This window comes from Amblyomma americanum, chromosome 6 (assembly GCF_052857255.1).
Source record: "Amblyomma americanum isolate KBUSLIRL-KWMA chromosome 6, ASM5285725v1, whole genome shotgun sequence".
Taxonomy (NCBI): Eukaryota; Metazoa; Arthropoda; class Arachnida; order Ixodida; family Ixodidae; genus Amblyomma; species Amblyomma americanum.
In genome coordinates, this window is record NC_135502.1 from 99859866 (window position 1) to 99882854 (window position 22989).

Below are 22989 nucleotides of genomic sequence, written 5' to 3' on the forward strand. Positions count from 1 at the left end.
TGCTACCGCCGCCGCCGAGTTCAGTTCATGTCTGCGGACAATGGATATAAACGCTTTGTGTCCAGCTTCAGCCTGATCGTCCGTTGTTGTCTGCCGTGCCCGGTGTCAGAACCACGCGGCAGTGTGCGTGTGTGTGTGTATATATATATATATATATATATATATATATATATATATATATATATATATATATATATATATATATATATATATATATATATATATATATATATATATATAGGGAGAGAGAGAGGCGGGGGGTGGGAAAAGAAAAGCTCTTACCGCAGCGGAAAGCGGAAGTACCCAGTAGCTTCAGGGCATTTCTTGTGACAGCGTTTTATCATGGAACACCATAAATGAAAGCTGAAAATATGTATGCGTTTTATTAATTTCTAGAGACTCAGTAACATTTTTTGGATCTGGTCACGGTCAAGGTGATGACTTTCGTCTCTTGAGTCCATGAGATGGACTTGTACTGTTCCATCATCCATTGCTAGTGCCTGCAAACAAACGCATGCGGAAGTTAATTGTTGAAGCAATAGCAGTAGTGTGTAACCGAAAAAAAAGGGAACTAGCTATAAGGTGTTCGCGTCTGCCTGTAGCACTCTGTTTATTTGCAGAAGGTACTGCAAGCGCCATGTCTGCTGCATCTATTCACTAATGATTTCATCTGATTCACTCAGAGTAATTAAAATTTTGGAGCCCATATACACTAACAAAAGTCCGTGCAGATTCTTTGTGGTCAGCTCAGTTTTTTTTTTCTTTCACCAACCACTTTTTTGTGATAGTAGCGATCGAATTACATGCGCTTCAATAAAGGATTTAAGTCGGTCAAATGTGAGCATAAAGAAATTGCAAACCGCGTAGGGGCGCGACAATAAAGCTAATTTCAACAGTACAAACGTGGTTTGTAGCAAGCGATTTTACGCGAGAAAATATAGATTCCCCCCCCCCCCCCCCCACACACACACACACTTCCCATAAAAATTCTCAGAAGTAGGCCAATATTCTGGCGCGATAAATGTATGTGCCAGCTTCGCCCTACGCAGCAGGGCTCGAATCACATCCAATCTGAGGTTTTCCCCCGCAAGTTACAGGAATAAGTGGTATACATTTTAAATTCTGTTTTATTTTTTATTTATGACACATTGGGGGGTGGGGGGACTTCTGAGCTCTGCAAGATGTTGAGGTATCTGCAATATTCATTACCTCATTCGAAAACAGTAACCGAATCTCGGCGTAAATCATTGATGTTAACAAGGCACAGCGCGCACATTATATTTGAGTAACGAATGCCAAATTTGCGCTATCTGGCTTATCGCAACGTATAATGAGAAAAGGCCTCGCGTAATTGGCCTATCGAGTACAGTCTTACCAGACATGGTTCGAATGTCCTCGAAGCTGACGTGTGATTAGCGTCCGTAACCAATACTCTGAAAAGACAGTTAAGAGTCGCCCATCACAACTCAGTCAAAACAAGGCACATAAGAACGGCTTTCACAGTGTCTTAACGTAGCGACCACGTCATTCACTCCCTCGAAGCGTCAGATACACGCGCGCTTACGCAGGCTGCGATGATGCACTCAGGCAGCGCAGCGGTGAGAGCGACGCAGTGTAAAAGTGGCGCACCTCGAGGAGGGAAACCTGAAGACTGCAGGCGGCCCAGCAGCATGACCCGCCGAGAGGTCCCACGCAGCCACCTCTCCCGACGCCATGGCTGCGTAGAACCGCGCCGGACTGGCGGGGCTCCACAGGATCGCCCCCAGCTCTGTCTTCTCTAGCGGATCCCACTCCCACACGGCTTGTTCTGCAACCGTAGAATAGTGGAAACGCTAGTGGCGATGAAAAGTTGTCACATACGTGCGCATGGGGAGTGCATTTTCGGCGCAACGCTTCCTAAGGATTCGCCGCAATAACACATGCGCAGGAACGCTACTCAAGACTTCAAGACTGCTTACCGCGTACACTGCGCGCCACCACTGCGCCGCAATTGTTTGATCGCGGTAAAGGCCCTCTATTGCCGCTACCGCTTTTTTCGGAAGAAAACGTAATGGAGGGGCTTTAGATCGCGGAGACCACGACTGCGCATGCGCACATCGCCCTGATGGCGCCAGGTGGCGCCAGGTGCCGTCCAGCCAGGCGCACACCTGCCGCATTGGGTACGGTCAGCGCTTGCGCACTGGCAGTAAGGAGTATAGCGGTACGCGCTATGCGAAGTCTATGCGACGCACGTGCAAAATGAGCTTTCTTGGGTTAAGTTAACTCAGCAATATCATACAGAGATTGGGCATCTGTAGGACCGTTGGCAGATTTTCGTTCTTACAGACGGCAGTCAAATGCGCAGCCTGTTATGAGGTCGTGATCACGGTAATGCAAGCGCACAGAAACAACGAAAGACTAATGAAGCTATGGGATATAATACAGGCTCTACATTCATCGCAGTATAGGAGATAACCAGAAACAGATATCCTGCACCATAATGGTCCCAAAAGCCTGAATAAAAAACCCACAACATCTCCTATGGTGGTTAGGAGATGGCGCCTATAATCTGCGCAATCAGCTGTCATCGAAGCACTTGATGGCTGCTTTTCCGTGCTTTGTGTATAGTCTTGAGAAGTTTGCTTTATCGCTGCAAGCAGTGCGACCAACTAGCCCGCGTGTTTTGGACCAATCAACGTGTTGGAATTTAATATATATGTCCTACGGGGAGTATCGCGACTGATACTAATAAAAAGCACAGGTAGAGTAGACTTAATGCGCTTCATTCGTTTTTCGAAGGATTACCGCAGCGTGTTACGAACACAGTATCTGAGGTGTTAGTTGCTTTAAAGAAGCAGTCGAATCTAGAGAGTTATATATGATTTCATAGACATATATCTATTGACCTCAGCCTCTATTTTGTCCCGAAAATTCCAATTTTCCAGGAAATCTAATTTAGTTGAAACAAGATTTTAATGATATGGATCCATCAATATGTCTGTTCCGTTTCGACAGGTCGCTTTCATCTCCTTCGAGCCGTTCATGGGGTCTTTTAGCCGATGCATTTATATTCGCGGAGTTAGCACAATGAATGCGGCTGAATCGGCCTCTGCCGATTGCTGTGGGTGACGATCCTTTAGTTGTCAGACTTACCGTACTCAAGGAAGTGTAACCTTAGAGCGCCATTCTGGCTCGCCACCTGTGAAAGAAAGGCATATGAAGGCAGTAATTAAATACTAAGCACGCGCAGCTGCGTTTAATGATATTTTCCCGCGGGGCTCCGATGGAACACGGGCAATACGTACGAGGAAAAACGACGGATGGTGAGGCGACAGGGAGATCCAGCATTCTTGGGCAACCAAGGCTGAAGGAGAGAAGCAGACAGTGAGTGGGATGTGTCACTATGGTGACCATTTAAGAGAAACTAGCTAACAAATGCTTAACTAGGTGTGCATGACGTGAAATCCATAAGCTACGTACGCACAGTAGTGTACTTACATTTGTGCTTTGGCTTGAACACCTTAGGGGAAGTTTTCGCTTTATACAGGTCCAAGTGAAGGATCATCCCCTGGACAAAGAAATAGTCTGACATTAAATAAGCGTGTCGAGTATAAACGACGTTCTTGTGTAACAAAAAAAGAACAACAACAGGTGTTTAAATCGTTGCGGAAATGAAGCTCCTATATGCTTATTTAGGGTTGTAAACATATATACCAAACTAATCGTGCTTGTTTCAAGCCTTTGGTTACAACGTTACCGTTCTCCATATCTCAGTCACCAAAAAACAGTCGCCGGTTATGCGCATGCGTGCATGAACATTACGTTTCAATTAATCGTATCCTGTACATTTCATGCACTGAAGCAGAATTGACATCTGAGCTAGTTGGTTGTTCATTTTCAAAAATTATATAAAGCGCACTTGTGTTGTTTGGTCACCCTTGTCTGTTGTCCTAAGTGCGCTTTATATAATTTTTGAAAATTTCATGCACTGGCTGTCACGGACGGTCGGGTAAAACCCTGAATAGCGCCAAGGGGCTCGGTATACACCATCAAGCCACTCCCTCCAGCTAAAACGTTTTTGGCCGAAGGTGTGACACTTGACCTTCATCGGAGACATCGGCTGACAAAGCGCCAGGTCCCTCGGCTAAACTACAGAGAGCTTGACACACGTTAGTGCCGCCCTTCGACACAGCTTTACGCGGCGAAGGTCGTGGCGTGATCGACCAACTCACAATGTCTGTGGCGACCAGAACACGCGTGGCGTCCAGCTGAGCCATTCCGAAGGTCTTCAACCCGTCGCGCGTCTCCTCATCGTAGGACCTGCGTGACAAACGAAGCGATCAGAGCTCTGCCAAAAAAATGCCCCAGTTCCGACCTAGTAAGCCCTAGAATGTAATCTCTCTGCTCACCCGGATGCATACGTCATGCATGCATAACAAGCGCGCCACTCCAATCTCTCTGATCCTCCGCGCCGGTGACTGCGCAATTAAGACGAAAGTGGTTCTCGGCTCTCATGACGGCAAACCTCAGCGGAGCTCATAGCTACAAAGGAACGGCTCCGGTCCCAAAGTCAAGCCCGCACGAAAGGCCCCAGGGGTCTTGAAACGCAAGCAAGCACGAACGACCGCGATGCATAAAGCAGCCACGCAGGCTCACCTGCGCGTTTGCAAAACTCCCCAAGTCCTCAATTGCAGTACGTATAAGACATATCCAGCGCGCTGCTAAAGCGGTTGTGCTTCGTTATAACGACCCCGCGGCAGACCTCGTCAGCCCAGTAACGAACGCGGCTCTCCAGGGCCGGCAGCGTACAGCCAATGAACAAAGAGTTGCGTTAACAAAGCCGAGCGGGCTCTCACGAGACGTGGGCGCCGACTTTCGCTTTGCCGAGCCGTCCTTCGTCGCGCAAGCGAGCCGCGGAGCCCGCGGAAATGATTGTTGCAGTCAGCCGGTCGTTCGCTTCGCGTCGTCAGCGTTTGATGTGAGGTTGCCGGCAATGAGCTCGAGCTTCGAAGGCCGTTTTAAAATTTGCACAGACAAGGCAAAATCTCGTACGCCCCTGACTCGCTTGCATCCTTGGTTGAGTGGTATTCGGTGTGTGAACTATAGAGCGCCGCGATAACTTCTGGAGCGAACAAAAATCAAAGAAATGCCCAGACGCTTGTTTGCCGGTCCAACGTTCAGATTTCTCTTTCTTCGTTTTAATGGTAGGAAGGCGTGTTACGAAAGTCGACCGTGCAGGTACACGGCTACAGGGACGTAACTTACGGAATTTTTTTCAGGGTGCTTCTGGGGGCTGTGATGGAGATATGGAGATATTATGGGGGGGTAAATCACAGCGCTTTGTTCACCATTCATTTGCCTGTGCTGCTATCAGCCCACACTGCAGGAGAAACAGCGTAAGGCTGAGCCTATTCAGAGTACAGTACTAGCAACGAAAGCATTAAAGAAAGAAAGAAAGAAAGAAAGGAGGAAGGAAAGAAAGAAAGAAACAAAGAAAGAAAGAGAGAGAGAAAGAAAGAAATAGTCCCGAAGTTATGTGTAGGCTTTGACAGCGCCGTAGAACGCAGCTTCGGGTTAATTTCGACCGCCTGGGCATCCTGGCCTCTTCAACATGTGCTGCCAGCGTACAACGCCCGGGCACCATGGAGGGGGTAGCGAAACCCCCGGCACCGCCTGTATGGCGGAAGGAAGAGGAGGGAAACTGCCTGGCCCTCGCTAGTGCGCAGCTACTAGGTTCAGATAGCTTATCTATAGTATTTCTAGGGACCATATCTATCTATCGTAGCTGGTCACTTCGTGCGCCTTCGACGGCGGCGGCCGCCGAACAATGTCATGAACACGCGCGATGAGGGGTATTTGTGGCCACTGTAATATGTAAAATGCAGCACAAAAGAAAAAAGAAATTGTAGTTAATAGGCATCATTTCCATATTTAGGCCTAGCAGCCATTAGGCCCGAAAAGGGAGGGAGCGTTTCTAAACTTCCCCGCATCCCTGCGGGGACGATGGCGTCACCGTGCCGGCGCCCAAAGACATGACGTTTTATGTGACGTGTGCACACTCCACCATTGAGAGGGGTGAAATTCTCTCTCCCTCGTGTGAATGCCCTTCGAGGGTTGAGTGAAACTGCAGCCACCAGAAAGCCGGATATGCAGAATTGCTCTCGAAACAACGTGAGTATCGTGGACAAAACGATGCGGTCAAAAGATGGCGTAACAATGCGGCCTTGCAGTGGCTGTGTTGCGAGGCACTCTAGTCACAACAATGAATGAATGAATGAATGAATGAATGAATGAATGAATGAATGAATGGAGCACTCACGGCGGAAAGAAGTCGGCGACCCGGAACGCCGAGGCGCGTATGAGCCTAAGCCTAGCCCCGGGTGCCAGTCCGAGGTCCGTGAGGGATCCCCCAGGTTCGCTCTGGGCCTCCGTCACCGCCCAGGACACCAGCGTGCCTTCCTCGTCCAGGCTCCAGACGTGGTAGCCTTCCGGAGAGGAGCCTGAACCGGAGCACAGAGCGTCCGAGCGAACGGGAAAGGCGCACTGCTGTGATGCACTAGCACGACCTCCTTCATATTCTTCGGAGACATCGACAGTGACCATCACATTGAACACGACATCAAGTAGTATTGTACCTCCGTAAAGACAATGCCATGAACACGCGTGATGAGGAGTATTTGTGGTCGCTGTAACATGTAAAATGCGTTATAAAGAAAAAAAAATCTGCCGTTAATAGGCAGCATTTGCGTATTTAGGTCTAGCAGTTATTGGGATCGACTAGAAGGAACTTTTGTCATTGTGATGACCAATAGACGGTATGATGCGGCTGATATCTTGCAGCCTTCTTCTGCATGAACGAAGGCGTCAAAGTAGCAAACACGAGTAAACAATGAAGGAACATTTCTCTTCGTCAGTAACCGAGCGTTTCCAAGCTGGCCACACACGCAGAACGCCTGAAACGGCACACAGCTGCAGTGCGCATGTACAGCCAAGCATCTTAACCTAACACCGTATTCCTCCGTTCAGCTTTCTCGGCCAAGCAAAATCATACTGCGAAAAATACTCGCGACCAATAAACGTTGGCGGCTCCGCGCGTAACCTCTCCCAAGGGCGAGTTTATTCGAAAATAGAGTTTTAGGAAGCGTCGCCTCTGGCAAAAGCAAGTACAGTGTTGCTCAAAGGTGCCTAGGCCACAGGCTCAGCAGGGCCAGCTTTTGAGCCTTGTAGTGGAACACTTACTGCACCCTCGAAGTTCAAAATCTGTGAAGAGTTAAGAGTCTCATATTTCGCTCACTGAGGACCTTGATAGCTTCTCAGGTGACGCCAGTGCATGGCCGACTATATGGTTGAAAGCACACTCTGTGGGCCGGCGACTTTTGATTGGCTTAGTGCGTACTGTGTAGTGCTTACAGCAGGAAGTTACGAAGTTGTAACAGAGAAGATTGTGAAAGTTGTTCGCAATTGGGAAACATAAGAGTGGTCGGTGCGACGGAGTTCAAGGCCTGGACGCAAAAAAAAAAAAAAAAACGTTTGCGCTCCCGTTCTGTACTTACCTGGGCTGACCCGATGCTGTTTCGCCGACTCGGAGCTGCCGTGCCTGCGAATGCGATCAAGAAATAGAGCTGCTTGGAGAGGAATGAAACTTGTAAGCTGTTTTGTTATCCAACTGCTTTCTCTGAAATGCCTTTTTCCTTCATTCGAGAAACATAACAAAAACTTTGCGCGAAAAAAACAAACAAACCAAAGACCTTCAAACCTCTTCGCGTTCCTCCTGGACGAATCTGAGCACTCACGCGACATAGCACAGGACACGTTCTTCAAAACGCTCACCCTCCAGGCTAAATGGATGACATTCGCCGCGGTGGCTCAGTGGTTAGGGCGCTCGACTACTGATCCGGAGTTCCCGGGTTCGAACCCGACCACGGCGGCTGCGTCTTTATGGAGGAAAAACGCTAAGGCGCCCGTGTGCTGTGCGATGTCAGTGCACGTTAAAGATCCCCAGGTGGTCGAAATTATTCCGGAGCCCTCCACTACGGACCTATTTGTTCCTCTCTTCTTTCACTCCCTCCTTTATCCCTTCCCTTACGGCGCGGTTCAGGTGTCCAACGATATATGAGACAGATACTGCGCCATTTCCTTTCCACCAAAAACCAATGGATGACATTCGCAACAGCCACGAGCGAGGGAGTTTTACACCTGAGTTTGCCCATTATACACCCACCATTGTAACAAAGGAGGCGAATGAAATACTCTTCAGCGGAGTAATAGCGACACGGTCATTACTGCACGTGTACTGCCTTCGCTGATTGTGAAATTCTAAACTGTTCTCAAGTCTACTTCACTGAAGCCTTTGGAGTAAATGAGAAAAACACACTCCTTGCTTCATACTTCCAGTGTTGAATGTAAAGGTGGCAAATAGGAGTATACAAAACCAAGTCCCCAAGACACTGTGTTTCATTGGTACACTTCAGAAAATAGTGCTTGCAATGAGTCGATAAAAGTGCATCACTACGAGAACAGATATTTGGGACGAGTGAAAGAAAGCATCTTTGTCGGCATACGAACACTTCGTCTTGCGTCCAACAGCGGATGTCCACGACTTTCGCAAAGTGGCACTCCGACTCGAAGAGCGACGCTGCAAAGCACAAGGGCTCGACATTACTACTTGTATGCGTCTGTTTTTTTTTTTTACCAAATCGTTGAGCGCTGTGTCAGTATACGCAAGCTGTAAATATTGATGATTTCTTTTGGCTTTAACGGCGGATGTAACTTACCTAACTTGCCTTAAAAGTAGTTTCTGCATCCTAACTATCCCCAACAACCAGCAAGACAGCGCGTGGCTTTTTTTAACGGCTCCTTACTCGATTGCACTGGTCCTTAGTACTGGCCTTAAAAATTTTTTTCAGTGCGAGAGCGTTAAAAGTTCCATGTGGCCAGAATAAGTCGTCGGTCATAAAATTCGCCCATCGGCTGGAAGGAAGTGACATCATCAGACTGGAAATGACGTCACTGCCGGTAGAGGCCTCAACAGCTGCTAATGCTGCGCATTGCCAACACATAATGCAATTAGGTTCCCCTCTGTAAAAGGAAATAAATTTTTTCCCTCCTCCTCCTCTCTGCACACGTAACTCTCTATACATGGCTCCAGTTTTTTTCATAGAAGGCTAAAATATGAGCCCAATCTCTCTGCATTAAATGCATTGTATTCACACAGCTCTTTAATTAAACGGCGATGACCACGAATGCCGCATGCGTGACTTCGTTAAACGTTAGGGGCCTCAAGTCATGGCTTCTTTCTAATGAGAGTTAAATAGAGACAGGATCGCTTTAGAAACGCATACTTGCAAGATACTCAAAGCAGTGCCACACTATCTATTAAGGCAGAACTTCTCCGGCGATCATCTTACTGTAATGTCCTTGTATCAACATAGGTCTTAAAATAAACAATGATCTGTATTTACTATGTATACGTGATAATCTTGTCTGACAGTTTATTCACCTTTTATTTGTACACTTTAATTACAGGATGTCACTACATACAAGCTCTGCAATGACAACGCTGAACTACAGCACGGGATTATCATATAAACGAGTTCAGACAAGCCACAATTTCACTCAAGAATACATGAATAATATCCCGTACACCTCCAAAAACGACTTATACAAAACTTTAAAGTCAATTTATGCAGAAATTAAACGCCCCACGGCTGCCAGACCTGGTGGTATCGATCCAAACTGAGAGCAGAGCGTGTGCAGTAAAAGCTTCATGAGAGTATGTGGACCTCAAAAGGCCCTCAGGAGTTTCACTATATGCGCCCGAACCTGAAAGGCTTTTACCAAGCGTACGCGTTGCTCACTCCTAATCAGGGCGATCTCATTACTTCTAAACAATACATGTCATGGCTCTTGCAATACGCCTCTAAAAAAGAACGGCATTAGTTCGAAAGCAAAAAGAAAAAAAAGAAACGACAGTTGCCGGGAAGACGGGGCAAGAGGCCGGGCTCCAACATGCGACGGTAATTCTTTGCGCAAGCCGCAGGGCACGTGCCGCCTGGGCGGGTGCTTATCGCGGTTTAACGTAGCGCCGGTGCATACAACCGTGAAGAGGCTCTCAGGCACGCTCCTTTGAAAAAGCAAAAAAAAAAAAGAAAAGCAGTCTTCACGTTTGGTGTGTGCACAGTGATCAGCCATAGCTGCAAGTCTCACCTCACGCGTACGTGGTTCTTTGGCGAAGTCTGCAGATCTGTTTAATTGCTTACGTGGTACGATAATAATCTTATTATTGCCTTATTCTATCCATATTGTTACGATTATGTTCGCGCATTAGGAATGATAAATACCTGCGGCTATAGTGAAAGCTCAGATGCGTTTATTTGAGGTCTCAGGTATTGAATTCGCCCTTAATTTGTTTAGTTCATTGCATGGAGTGAAACAATTAAACGATATATTTAGAGGGTGTCTGACGTCGAAGAATAGCCACAAAACCTCCAGGAACCTAACAAGAAAAGATAAATATACGAAGGCAGTAAATGAGGATCAAATAGTTTAATTTCAGTAAGAGCAGGATACCACGAGAGAAAAAAAAGCGAAAAAGAAAGAAACTTTTACGAGGACAACTGCTGAGAGAAACGTGCAGGCGAACACCTGAAAGGCTTCAAAAGTGGAATTTGGAGAAAGCGTTCGAAGAAAGCACAGTGTTGTACGGATCAGTGACGCAATTACACACATTCAGAACAGCGTCAAGAAGCGAATAAAAAGCCCTGTTTCGCGACTTATGTGCAACAGCGCCAAGATTTATGTGCAACAGCGATAAAGATTTGCTACGCTAAATGTAGGAGTGCCAAGTCAAAGGAAGTTACCTGTGGAGTAGGCAGGCATCTTCATACTGTATTCTTCGCAACTGGACAGCTCTTCGTTGTTTATCACGACCGCCTTGGAGAGGCAGAACTTTTCTCTCAGGTCCCACAACTCTATCGAACCGTCCAGCTATGGGTAACGAACAAAAAAAAAAAAAAAAACTAAAGACATCCATGTTCACCAGTTTTTAGTATTTTACAGTATGCGGATGTAACAGGAAATGACGTTGCATTGCAGCGTACCGAACCCGTCGCCAAGGATACGGCGTCCAGTGGAGACCAGTAACAGCAGGTCACCTGGTTATGAGATACTAGGATGCTGGAAACAAGGCAAAACATATTTGTAGTGCCTTCGATTTGCCACAAAGATTGAGCTGTACTTGTTAGTACGTTTCTCAACGTTGGCCTCTCACGTACTCGGTCGGTTTCGTTGGATTGTTGAGGTTCCAGGTGCAAATGATCGTGTCGCCGGGAATAACGGCACTGGCATCTTCCGGTTGCTATGGTAGCGGCGACATGAAGCATGGAAAAAGAAAGGTGCAATTTCGGCTGCGCTCATGCACAGTACGCACTAGCGTAGTCCTGTACTTCGACATTAGAGTAAAGCAAAGAAATGTGAATTGTTGCAGAAATCAGGACACAACAAAAACATAATGATCAGACAAAAAATACTTGGATGAAGAAAAAACTTAAGTTTAATAAGTCGCAAAGGGAGAAAAGTCTACAGTGAATGAGTGCTACTCTTCCCTCGCGTGAAATGTCGCATGTAATGAGGGAGTAAGTGCTCATTGACATCCACCCAATCACAGCCATACGGCAACAAAGGAGAGTTAAAGAAAAAAGAAACAAATTTGATGACCTTGGGGCATTCGCTTAAACATATTTGACCGAAATGTCTCATGACGTTGCTTTATTTTTGTTTTAAAAATGTTTGAAATCAGAACGTACTAAAAGAAATCTGTAGAATCACAGACTGATGAGGCGTGATCAGCTTACCAAGGACGAGAGGTCGTGGCCGGTGGCAAGGTAATTCGGACAAAGTCGAGAAAAGCAAACGAAGCTTATTCGAGACCCTGGAACACAAAATGTTTCCCAGGTGTACTGACTGATTTAGGGTAGAAAGACTCAATTTTGCAGGCGCAGACGTCCCTTCAAGAAAAGTTCTTGCTCGAAGGAAACGCTTCGTACATGAACGGGTCGTCTAAATAAATAATAAAGATCACAGGCGAACGCACGTCTGGCGAAGGGTAGAGGGTCCAGCCTTAGGAAGCCACCGCTGAAACCATTGACCTCGGAGGCTTGCTTGCGATTCCGCCGAGTCTTGCAGGCAAGGTCTTCTTCTATTACACGAAGCATGAGCTGTCACAAGAAAAAAAAAATATACAAGACTGACTTTGAGTCTTCCGCACGTGGAGCTGTAAAAATAAAGCTTGTTATACTAGCGTAAACTTAGATGCTTAATGACATTTAGGGACCTGAGTAGCCTTTTCTTTTGTTCCGTTTGTTGCGGCACAGAAAATGTCATTTGTCATGGCTACGCATTTAGATTCCAAGGCAGGCTGCAAGGTTTCCATTCAGAATTAAATTTTATCTGGTTTTGTTTATGTTACGACAGGATACTTGAACAGGAGAGGTAAGCTATAACGCAAGCATCGCGGCAATCCGTGAAGACGACCGCGCTTTGCTTTGACCGGCTGTCCAAGCAAATTGAGATAATGCGCTTTGCACTTACATCAGAGGAGTTTTTCAAGAAGTCGAAAAGGTCCATCACGTCTTCACCGCTTTGTAAGTGCTGCGCTTTGCTATCAGGCGATGTTTCATTCGTGCTTCCTGCGGAGAGCAACGGATGCGACGCAGAAGAACATTCATAAAATGACCGTAATCCCCCCCCCCCCCCCCCCCCCCCTTAATGTAGAGAATATAAACGACTCGGAAAGAGTAAACAAGCTAATAAAAATGGCGCGGCGCGGAAGGCGCTCTTTTCCACTGTTTAGAGCGGGGGAACATGATATAGGTATATGCCCCTGAAATCAGAGAAGTAAAGATCCCCAGGTGGTCGAAATTATTCCGGAGCCCTCCACTACGGCACCTCTTTCTCTCTCGTTGCACTCCCACCTTCCTCCCTTCCCTTACGGCGCGGTTTGGGTGCCCACCGAGATTTCTGAGACAATTACTGCGCCATTTCCTTTCCTTAAAAACCAATTTTCAATTTCGATAAAACCTAATTTTGTCGGCGTCCTTGCAGGCAAACTTGAATAGATACATGCAGTCTCGTTCTGAGTGTGCGATGTAGAGAAGTCCACCCTTAAATCTGAAGTAATGTGCCCTGGATACAAGGAAATTAATTTTTTTTCTTCGCCTAAGTCTTGTCCCATAAACTTTTTATTGCGGGTGTACAGTCCCGGCCATAATATTACCGTACTTGCGAAAGGAAACAACAGCACTTGTCCTGTATCGCTCTTCCGCTGTGTTTGTCGTTGTAGGCGTTATTGTTTCCTTTCTCAAGTATTATGCACCATCTAGCCCAAGTTGGAGTTCTTCTAAAACATATTACGGAACAAGCTTCGGCGACGAAACTCTTGTCACTCCTCACCAAGCTCAAGTTAGGAAGTATGCTTTAGCTCAATGTGTTTTATGAATTTTACTGTGGTGCTGCCGAAACTGTAGGCGGAGGTAAGGCCTCGTTAGGCTCGAAGCCTTTAACTTTCCCTTCGATTTTTCCTGTATGTGCAAACAGGAAAGAAACCAAATAAACTATCAAACTTATGTTAGCACACGCAGCTGGTGCACTCGCGCACGAACCCAAGAAACCCACACACCTTCTCTTCGGAATGCGTGGGAAAATTTCAAACGCCGAAACGTGCTCCGTTATATTTTGTTCGCACCAATACATGACAAGTGGATCGCACGCTAGTGCAACTTTAAACTACAGCGAAGCAAGCAAGGTACACGTGGCTGATATCCGAGCAGCCATTATCCGGAAGGTAGTTTTACACGAACGAAATATCCAACCTAAAGTTATGTTTGTGGGGTGAGCTTTGAGAAACTTCCAAATTGTTTGAATAAGAGCCAGTCTACAGGGCGCCTGAGTGCTCAGATATGACTTAGTTCAGCCGTAAAAAGCGTTGCGAGTTGATTACAACAAAGTCTGAAATAATGTAACGTTCACAATAATTTGTGGGCGTGGCTTTGTGGGCGTGGCCAGCGAAGCGTCGCCTCACGAAAAATAGCATGGCCTTGACAGGAGACTCGGAGCTAAGTGTACCAGAGCTATAAACAGAGCAAGCACACGCCTGTCATGGACTAAATATCAGCGGGTAGGTGCTAACAGACGTGTTACACATCTGCGCCGGAGTATTTGTATACGCTTACCACCGAAGCCTTTGTAGTCGTGAGGAGGGTGCTGAGTCCATTTCTCCTTGAGCTCAATGGTCTCTGTTTGGCACTCTTCGTCATCGCCAAGATCAGTTTGGACCAGCACCTAGGCGAACAGAATTAATAGGTGCGTTTGGGGCTCTGACGCCAACACACGCACATGTGCGCGCACGCACGAGTATACAGGGTGTTTCACCTAAGATTTCACACATTTTTTAAAAATAGGTTTTTTGAGATAGTTAGAAGGGCGCTTTTTTCGGAACAGCAATGCCAGTGCTGTAGTACATCAGAAACAAGATAAGAAGTGCTAACTAGCAGGCTGGTTAACTAACACTGAGTAAACATTTTATATATTACTGGTAGGCTCTGAGAGGTTCGTAGCCCACCGTAAGCAATATTCATATCAGTGTTTAAAATTCAGAGAACGCGGTTACCCGCAGCGCTGTGGCCTAACAAATTTTGGCATACATCGCGCCAAAATACATGAATTTTCCAGGCGCATGAAGGCAAAGCAACCCCTACAGAGCACGTAACTTCCCGAAATAGCCAAAATTTGTTGGGCCACAACGTCTAGACTAACCGCGCTTTCGAAATTCTAGAAAGAGATATAGATATTACTTACGGTGGACTACACGCCTCTGATTAATTAAGGAGCCTAACAGTAATAGTTAAAAAGTTATCTATTCAATCTTAGTTAATCAGCCTGCTAGTTAGCACGCCTTAGCTGAATTCTGATAACTACCCCGCCGATAATGCTATGCCGAAAAACGCGTTCTTCTAACTACGGCATCTAATTCTTCCTTTCTTCTTTCACTCCCTCTCTTATCCCTTCCCTTACGGCGCGGTTCAAGTGTCCAACGATATATGAGACAGATACTGCGCCATTTCCTTTCCCCAAAAAACCAATTATTACCAACTCAAAGAGCGAAAAGCGCGCTCTTCTAACTCAAAAAGCCTATTTTTAAAACTGTGTAACGTCTCAGATGAAATACCCTGTACATGTAAAGGAGGGCGAAAAGTGTGCACACTTTTTCCTTGGGACGTCTGTTTGAAAAAAACAGCAAAATAAACGATGAACACACCACGTGAAAATGACGAACACTGCAGTAAGCACGACCGGTAAGTTTGCGGGGATCGTGATCTGCCAACCAGAAACTGATGTTTAAAAGTTGCGAATCAACGACAGAAAACCCAAGAATTTATCGAAAGTGGCGAACGCTCACCTGCTTGGCGTCAGCTCGACCAAATGTCGTGATGTAGACATCGTAGGTAGTTGGTGGAATGTCGAAGACTTGAAAAGTCATGCTGTCCAGGGATACCATCTCTAAGACGTCCTTGGCCCGCTGCCTGGAACACGTTTTTCAGAGAGCCACTGTCATCACGGCTATTCGGTGATACTATTTCACGAATGCCCTACATACACAGCGTGCGGGCAGAAGAAGACACTAGATACTTTTAGCATACCGTGTACCGTGTTACTGTACCAGGAGCACAAGGAGCCCGCGTGTCGCTTGTGCGCATGCGCAGATCGCTTCGAGGGAGCCAGATGGCTCCAGGTACCAGGCAATGCAGCTACGTGCGCGCCTGCCGTATCGGAACCAATCAGGGCGTGCGGACTGGCGGGCTCCCGGCATTCCGGTAACGCCAACGGCAACACGGTATGCTAAAGGTGTCTATCGCTGGGGAAGCAGGCAACGTACTGAGCTTTGCTGAGCACTTTCTTGCTTTCCTCCTTCTTTTGGGCCGTCAGGTAACCGACCAAGCTGTATGTCGAGAAAGATGTTGGCATTAACGGGGCAGGTGGCTTCGCTTCTACTTCGAGAGCTGGTTCAGATTTCCAGTGGGACTGTTCTTTCAGCTTCTGCGAAGATTGGGAAAAACGATTATTCAAGTCGCACGATTTGCTCGGCACAGTTGTGTTTTGGTGTACCTCTGCGTTGCTTTCACTGTACTTCGACGCTGAGGCACTCTCCTTGTTTACTGCCTCAACGGCAACTTTTTGTGAAGACCCGATACCACTGCCTCTTCCCTCAGCACCTTCACTACTGCTGGTACTCGTGCTACTGCTTTCCTCGTCAAGTGCATCTTCGGCCTCAAAGTCAGATTCGTACTCCTGGAACAACGAGACAGGAGTGAGTTCAATACATCTTCGAAACTGCAACTGCGGTTTGATTCCTTACCTCGAAGTCATCGTCGTAATTGTACGAGTCATCGGCGACTGAAGGGTGTTTCGATTTTGATGTACCGGATGTGGAAGCTTCACAAACGGCCTGGAAAGTTAAGACGCTTGTGAGAAACGGTCATTAAAAGGAAGCACCTCGAAAATAAGGTAAAGGTGCAGGGGAATTGGAAAACAACTATAATGTGTTTGTTAGCAACAACTACCAGCTTCATGTAAGTGTTTCAATCTGTGCCTGCTTACCTCTTCTACAGTACCAGGCGTTGTAGATAACCTGTAAATGAAACAAGTATTCGATCACTCCGAAATCAAACAATCGTAGTGTATGCTTTCAAACACATAATAATAATAACAATAACTGGTTTTGGGGGAACCACGCCGTAAGAGAAGGGATAAAGGAGGGAGTGAAAGAAGAAAGGAAGAAAGTAGTGCCGTAGTGGAGGGCTCCGGAATAATTTCGACCACCTGGGGATCTTTAACGTGCACTGACATCACACGGGCGCCTTGGCGTTTTCCCTCCATAAAAACGCAGCCGCCGCGGTCGGGTTACAACCCGGGAACTCCGGATCAGTAGTCGAGTGCCCTAACCACTGAGCCACCGCGGCGGGTCAACTCTTTCTTTCATTCTTTGTTCATCTACCTTTCGTGGTGGTTTACACCTTGTTACGACTCTACGAAGACATTCAAATCAGAGAGTTTAATTTTCAGTTTTATTTTGGCGCTCCTTGTGAGTTTTGTCATGGCCCTTCAGTTTTCATGCGACGCACCAGAAGCGATTCTGTTGGTAAGTGCACTCGCAGCCACTAAATAGGAGCCGAAAGAAATCAAGAATTCAAACTGACATGCAAAGGGAGCTTATGATATATAGCTGGCGATGTCACTTTGTCAAAAATGAAGTGAGCTGTTCTTCATAGCGTGCACTTACATGTTAGTGACGCTGGCTTGTTCTGCTTTCTCGGCGACTTCAACGGCTGCTTCCTTCGAATTGGCCTGCGAACGCCAGCTCCAGTTCGAAGACAAAGAGAAACACGCTGCTACCGTGAATTAAGCGCACGAAATAACCATGCGAGTGTTCATCTAAGCCAAGAAAAAAGGCGTGAAAAAGTCTAAATGAAGTCAATGAAAAGCCATGCAAGGAATATTGAAGAACGACTAGCGATACTTACTTGCTGCATCTGGTCTGCAGAGTAAGTTTCTTGTCTTGACACTGTTCGGGACTTTTTGGACCCCGTGGCCGTCGCTTTTGTGCCCCGAAAGAAGGGAGAAAAAATGAGCTAAAAAAACGAGGCGATCTTACGACATAAAGGAAAAACTTTTATCCCGAATAGAAAGCAAAAAAAAAACGCGGTCTCGCTTTGATCACATTTCCACATCTCCGAAGTGGCATCAAAAATGGCGAAGCAGACAACAAGAAAAGCCTGCCTCAGCGCACAGTACGCACATGTTCGAGTTTGTGCTTCCTCGTTTGCTTCCGACGCGGCTTCTTCTCGAGGCCGAGTCTTTTTTGGCACTTTGCGAGACGTGCCCGGTTTCGCATAGGGGCTGCTCTGGTCCTTATGGCGCACATCCAGTTTTTCAGGTCTGGTGATAAGCGAAGAATGGCTTTTCGGGGACGACGCTGACGGTGCGCCTGCGAAGGGGATTTCGCAAACCATAAGGCAGGCTAATGCACAATTCAGGGTAAGCGCGAATATTGGAGGCAAAAATGAAACTTCCACGAAGTCCTTTTTTTAACTTACTGAGCTGGTTGATATCAACTTAAATAACGAAAAGACATGCACGCTATTCTCATATAAGCTGCGGCACTATATATAGCTTCCCGTTTTCGATCTATCGCAGCAAGATCATTTATCATGCATAACAGTCACCATTCCAACGCCCCGGTAACCTCAGAAGACAAATGGTTGCCTACTTCGATCTGGCAACGTGAACTTTTTGAATTATTATTGTTCGCCACTTTAAATCACAGCGCTGCATCGGAAGCGTGCTCAATTTAAGGCACAGGCTCCCTTAGTAGCACAAATCGTTATTACATTGTTGCAATGTCACTTGTATCATTGGACGTTAACGCAGTGTTGAATGAGTTTAGGCTTGCAGTTGATAAACATGACCCGATTGGATATCTGGAGTTACACTACACGAACCGAACAAATCAAGTGTTGTTACCCTTGGACTCCACCCTGCCACCATGCTTCGCCTTGGCGTCCGCGTCAGTTGCGTGCTTGGAAACCGTCGCTGCCCGGAGCGTTTCTTTGGTTCGTTTCTCCGAAGCACCACTCGATGATGACGTCACGCTAACTTTCTCTAATCCTCGCTCTTTCTCATTACCGCGCGAATGTCTCCGGTTGCTCGAGCTCTCCCCGTCCTTAGCGTGACGGCTCTGCGACCTCAGGCTGGCGGTCGGCAGCTGAGTCTTGAGGGAGTCTTTGTTCTTGGGCACTTCGCCTGTTGTCCGCGAAATGTCAGCCTTCGGATTAGCGCCGACTGGCTTGCTTTCGTGACGACTGGACGCCGCCTTTCTGTCAAGGTGACTGGAGGGCTTCTTGCCATCCGCTTGTCGTGCCGTGGGCTTGACTTCGCGTTGGCCGGTGGGCTTCTTGCTTTCTTGTGGGACGGATACTTTGCGGCTCTCATGCTGGCTCGAGCTTCTTTTGCTTTCCTGCTGGGCAGGGGGCTTAACACTTTCACGACGGCTGGGTGCTTTGTTGTCCCTGCTAACGCTGCGAGGCTTGCTGGCGCCACTGCCCTCGTGTGTACTTTTTCTGCGAGCTTCAGATACCTTGACACGGGTGCCGTTCGATTTTACGGCGGTTGATCGTGGCTTTTGGGACATTTTGGAGCGAAGGGGTTGCAAGTCACCCCACGAGGCCAATGCCTGGCAAGACAGAAATAAAATAAACACCTGCGGCCAGTTTTATAAACCTTGTCATACAATTTTCGTGAGCAAAACTAAGGACACCCCTTCCCATTCCGGGGTAAATTTTCCCCCAGCATGAAAATGATGCGCTGCTGGTTGTTATTCAAGATGTTATCCACGAAGCGACTTGAGCCGCGAGCGAAAATACAATAATCCGTGCTGTTTGTGTGCTAATGGTGGTTAGGAATTTGGGAAAGGGGGGAGGGGGCTTTTTGCCCACGGGTGTACGCAAGGCTTCATACTTTGCTAACCACTTTGCGGGCGCACCGGCATTTCTGCCGGCGGCGTGCCCGCCCACAAAGTGCTTAGTCATAGCAGTCAAGACAATATAGGTGGGTTTCGGCACCGTCGAGCGATCGTAAGGCAAGTCGTTGCCGATGAGCTGCCTACATGCTATGCTAAAGCTATACGCACAATGCCAACAGATCAAATTCTTTCCAAAACAGCCCCCGAGATTATACTGAAATTGATACCGTGAGTAAATTCAACGCGCTGAGATACGAAGGATCTGTGTTTCACAAGTGCATCTCCCGTAGGTTTAACAAAAATTCGCAGGGACCCCTAATTACATTATGTCTTGGCAGTGCGATAGTATTGGGGGCTGTTGATGCCTTTACGTCGAGTTTTGTGGTATACATCTCCTCAGGTAATTTATCTGGTGGTTAGAGGATTCCCCGCAGGTGTCTCGAGGTGGCGACACGGACGTATGACTCTCACTTTCGGCCCGGTGATATCACTCCCCTCCTGCCAATCAGCGAATTTTATGGCCGAAGACGCTTCTAATATATGCTATCGCATTAATAATATGTACTGTCGCAGTCACTTTTTGTCCTTTAAAGCGTTCCCGGTGAACATGTCTACAAGTATTGCTATATGTGTGACAAGGACTGGAGAAAAGGAACTAACGGCAATGAGCCACGGATTTCTAATAAAGCTACTTTTGATCTTGAAAACAGTTGTAGAGGATTGGCGTTGCTGATTGTGCATTATTTTATTTTGTGTATTAGCGCTAGAGATTATTTCTTATTTCTAAAGCAAATGCTTGCCATCAAGGGGCTCTCTGCACCTCTTGAAGGCCCTGTCTGAACGAATCCCACAAATATTACCGATTATACACCACGTTGCGTACCGGGTGCACACCGCAGACTTTCTCTGGAATAAGCTTTCAAAAATATCTTTCGACGTTGAGATCCAAAAACTTATGAAGTTATTGGGTTCATCTTCGTCTGTGCTTGCAAAAGAGGTTCTCCCGCTCTTAATTAGTTCATTTGTCCCTGGACCAGTACTAGGCAACATTATGACCCGAGCGGAAAACCAAATTGCGAGTATGCTGGTTTGAGCAGCGTTAGGGGCCATTCCATTTCGGCTCGGCAAATCTGCGTGTCTAGCAACCTAGCAGACATAAAAGCGGCAGTAAACGTGCCAGCTTTCAGACCGCCGTTGCGAATACAGTGCTGCAGATAATATAACCGCAACGCTAATGTCATTCGCTTTCATTGCATTATCTACAGTCGATCAGGGACTTTTTAGAATTCAAAAGGTGAACCTGAAATGAAAATCACCTGACGAACTGCGGATGCCATACTGGCAAGCCCGCAATTTGCGACCTTCCTTAATAATAATAATTGGTTTTTGGGGAACCGAAATGGCGCAGTATCTGTCGCATATATCGGCGGACACCTGAACCGCGCCGTTAGGGAAGGGATATAGGAGGAATTGAACGAAGGAAGAAAGACGTACCGTACTGTGGCGCTCCGGAATAATTTCGACCACCTGGGGATCTTTAACGTGCACTGACATCGCACAGCACACGGGCGCCTTAGCGTTTTGCCCCCACAAAAACGCAGCCGCCGCGGTCAGGTTCGAACCCGGGAGCTCCGGATCAGTAGCCGAGCGACCTTCCCTAAGAACGCCTTCATTCGATGGCGGTTCCCCTTTCCCTTCACCGTGTGCTGACACAAACACACACGCACAAAAGTACGTTGGACAACAGACTAATCACTTTGTGTCAGCAATTTACGATGTTCAACGCATTGCATCCCTCTTGCTAGCAGTGCATCCGCGCTCGCTCGAGCAGAACGTACGCTCCTACCGGCTGCAGGCCGAGGCCCCCAAAGCCAAGTAAACAAAAGGTCGATCAGTATGAAACAAGTCAGGGTAAGCTTACCTGTTCCGCGCACATTTTCGACAGGCTGGCAGATCCCAGCACAAAGAGATAAGCACAGTTCTCGCGCTTTTCGTAGCCAGCCGGTTAATTTTGGCAAAGCCATGTTGACTCGCTGAGGCGTTGCCATGGCGACGAACAAACTTCGATTGCCGGCCGCATGTGGCTCTTCACAGGCGGCGCTTTCGCAGCCGCGGTTGATTCGAAAAGCAGGCGAATAATGTGATCTCTCCCTGCCGAGAGCCGGTCGGGAGGCACGCCCTCCTAATTGTTGCGCCCGGACCGCGAGGGCCCATGGTGACGGTAATAGTTAATTCATTCATTCTCCCTGTCCTTACTCTCCTTCAATCGTGAATAGCCCTTTGTGCCAGCTCCATTTAATAAAGACTACTCAACTCTTGAAGTACGAGAGCGGCCTTTTCTCCGAAAAGCTGTGCATTTTCAAGACCGATTTTTCCTGCCGGTAAAATAGACTGAAATTGACTTTATTGATGTGGAGGAAATGCACAGCATTTCATCCTCAATTGTGCTTAGTCATTCTTGATCTTAGTTCGCTGAGTCATGCTCAGCCATTCTCACTTTTCCTGGGTCATTACTAGTCATAGTCACACTATTTCTTATATAATACTAGTAGTACTATAAGGCTACCCTTATAACTACTGTTACCACCAAAGCATTTACGTAGTCATTATTGCTTGGTCACAGTAGTTGTTCTACCCTTATACTCTTAGTACTATACTGGGGAGGAATTGAAAAGCACAATCAATGACCTAGACAGGCAAAGCAGAAAGGTTTATGGGGTTTAACATGCAAAAGCGACTCAGGCTATGAGGGAGGCCGTATTGGAGGGCTTCAGATAATTTTGACCACCTGGGGTACATTAGCATGCCACTGGCATCACACAGTACACGGGCCTCTAACATTTCGCCTCCCTCAAAATGTGACCGCTGCGGCTCGGATAGAACCCGCTCTTTCGGGTCAACAGCCGAGCACCATAACCACTGAGCGAGCCACCATGGTGGCGTAAAGCAGAATGGTGGGCATAAAAATTAATATGCAGAAAACTAAAGTAATGCTCGATAGCCTTGAAAGAGAACAGCAGTTTACGATAGGTAGCGAGGTGCTGAAAGTTGTAGCAGAATACATCTACTTAGGGCAGGGGTAGCAAGCACAGATCCGGATCACGAGAGTGAAATAACTAGAAGAATGAGTGGGGTACAGCGCATATGGCGGGTTCTCTCAGATCATGAATGGCAGTTTACCAGTATCCCTCCAGAGTAAAATATACAACAGCTGTATCGTACCGGTACTCACCTATGGGGCAGAAACGTGGAAGCCAACGAAAAAGGTTCAGCTTAAGTTTAGGACAACGTAGCAAGCAATGGAAAAGAAAATGATAGGTGTAACGTTAAGAGACCGGAAGAGAACAGAGTGGGTCAGGGAATAAATGTGAATTAATGACGTCCTAGTTGAAATCAAGAAGAAATTAGCATAGGCAAGGCATGCAATGTACAAGAAA

The 22989-nt window shown here is 47.0% G+C and overlaps 1 protein-coding gene across 1 annotated transcript; it reads right to left on the reverse strand.

The window, feature by feature from the left end:
- Positions 1-358: 358 nt before the first annotated feature.
- On the reverse strand, positions 359-21598 carry LOC144094871 (cytoplasmic dynein 2 intermediate chain 1). The gene is made up of 27 exons (XM_077628749.1): positions 21474-21598; positions 18556-19264; positions 17831-18019; positions 17556-17629; positions 17315-17379; positions 16633-16663; positions 16391-16480; positions 16141-16323; positions 15911-16071; positions 15434-15557; positions 14208-14316; positions 12568-12665; positions 12071-12194; positions 11832-11908; positions 11253-11335; positions 11079-11154; positions 10839-10965; positions 8545-8614; positions 7533-7576; positions 6299-6479; positions 4212-4299; positions 3478-3547; positions 3285-3343; positions 3133-3178; positions 1630-1807; positions 1376-1433; positions 359-500 (listed from the first exon to the last, which is right to left on the reverse strand). Exons 1-27 carry the CDS (start codon positions 21486-21488, stop codon positions 393-395), a joined length of 3237 nt encoding a protein of 1078 aa, XP_077484875.1. The 5' UTR covers positions 21489-21598; the 3' UTR covers positions 359-392.
- Between the last annotated feature and the right edge of the window lie 1391 nt (positions 21599-22989).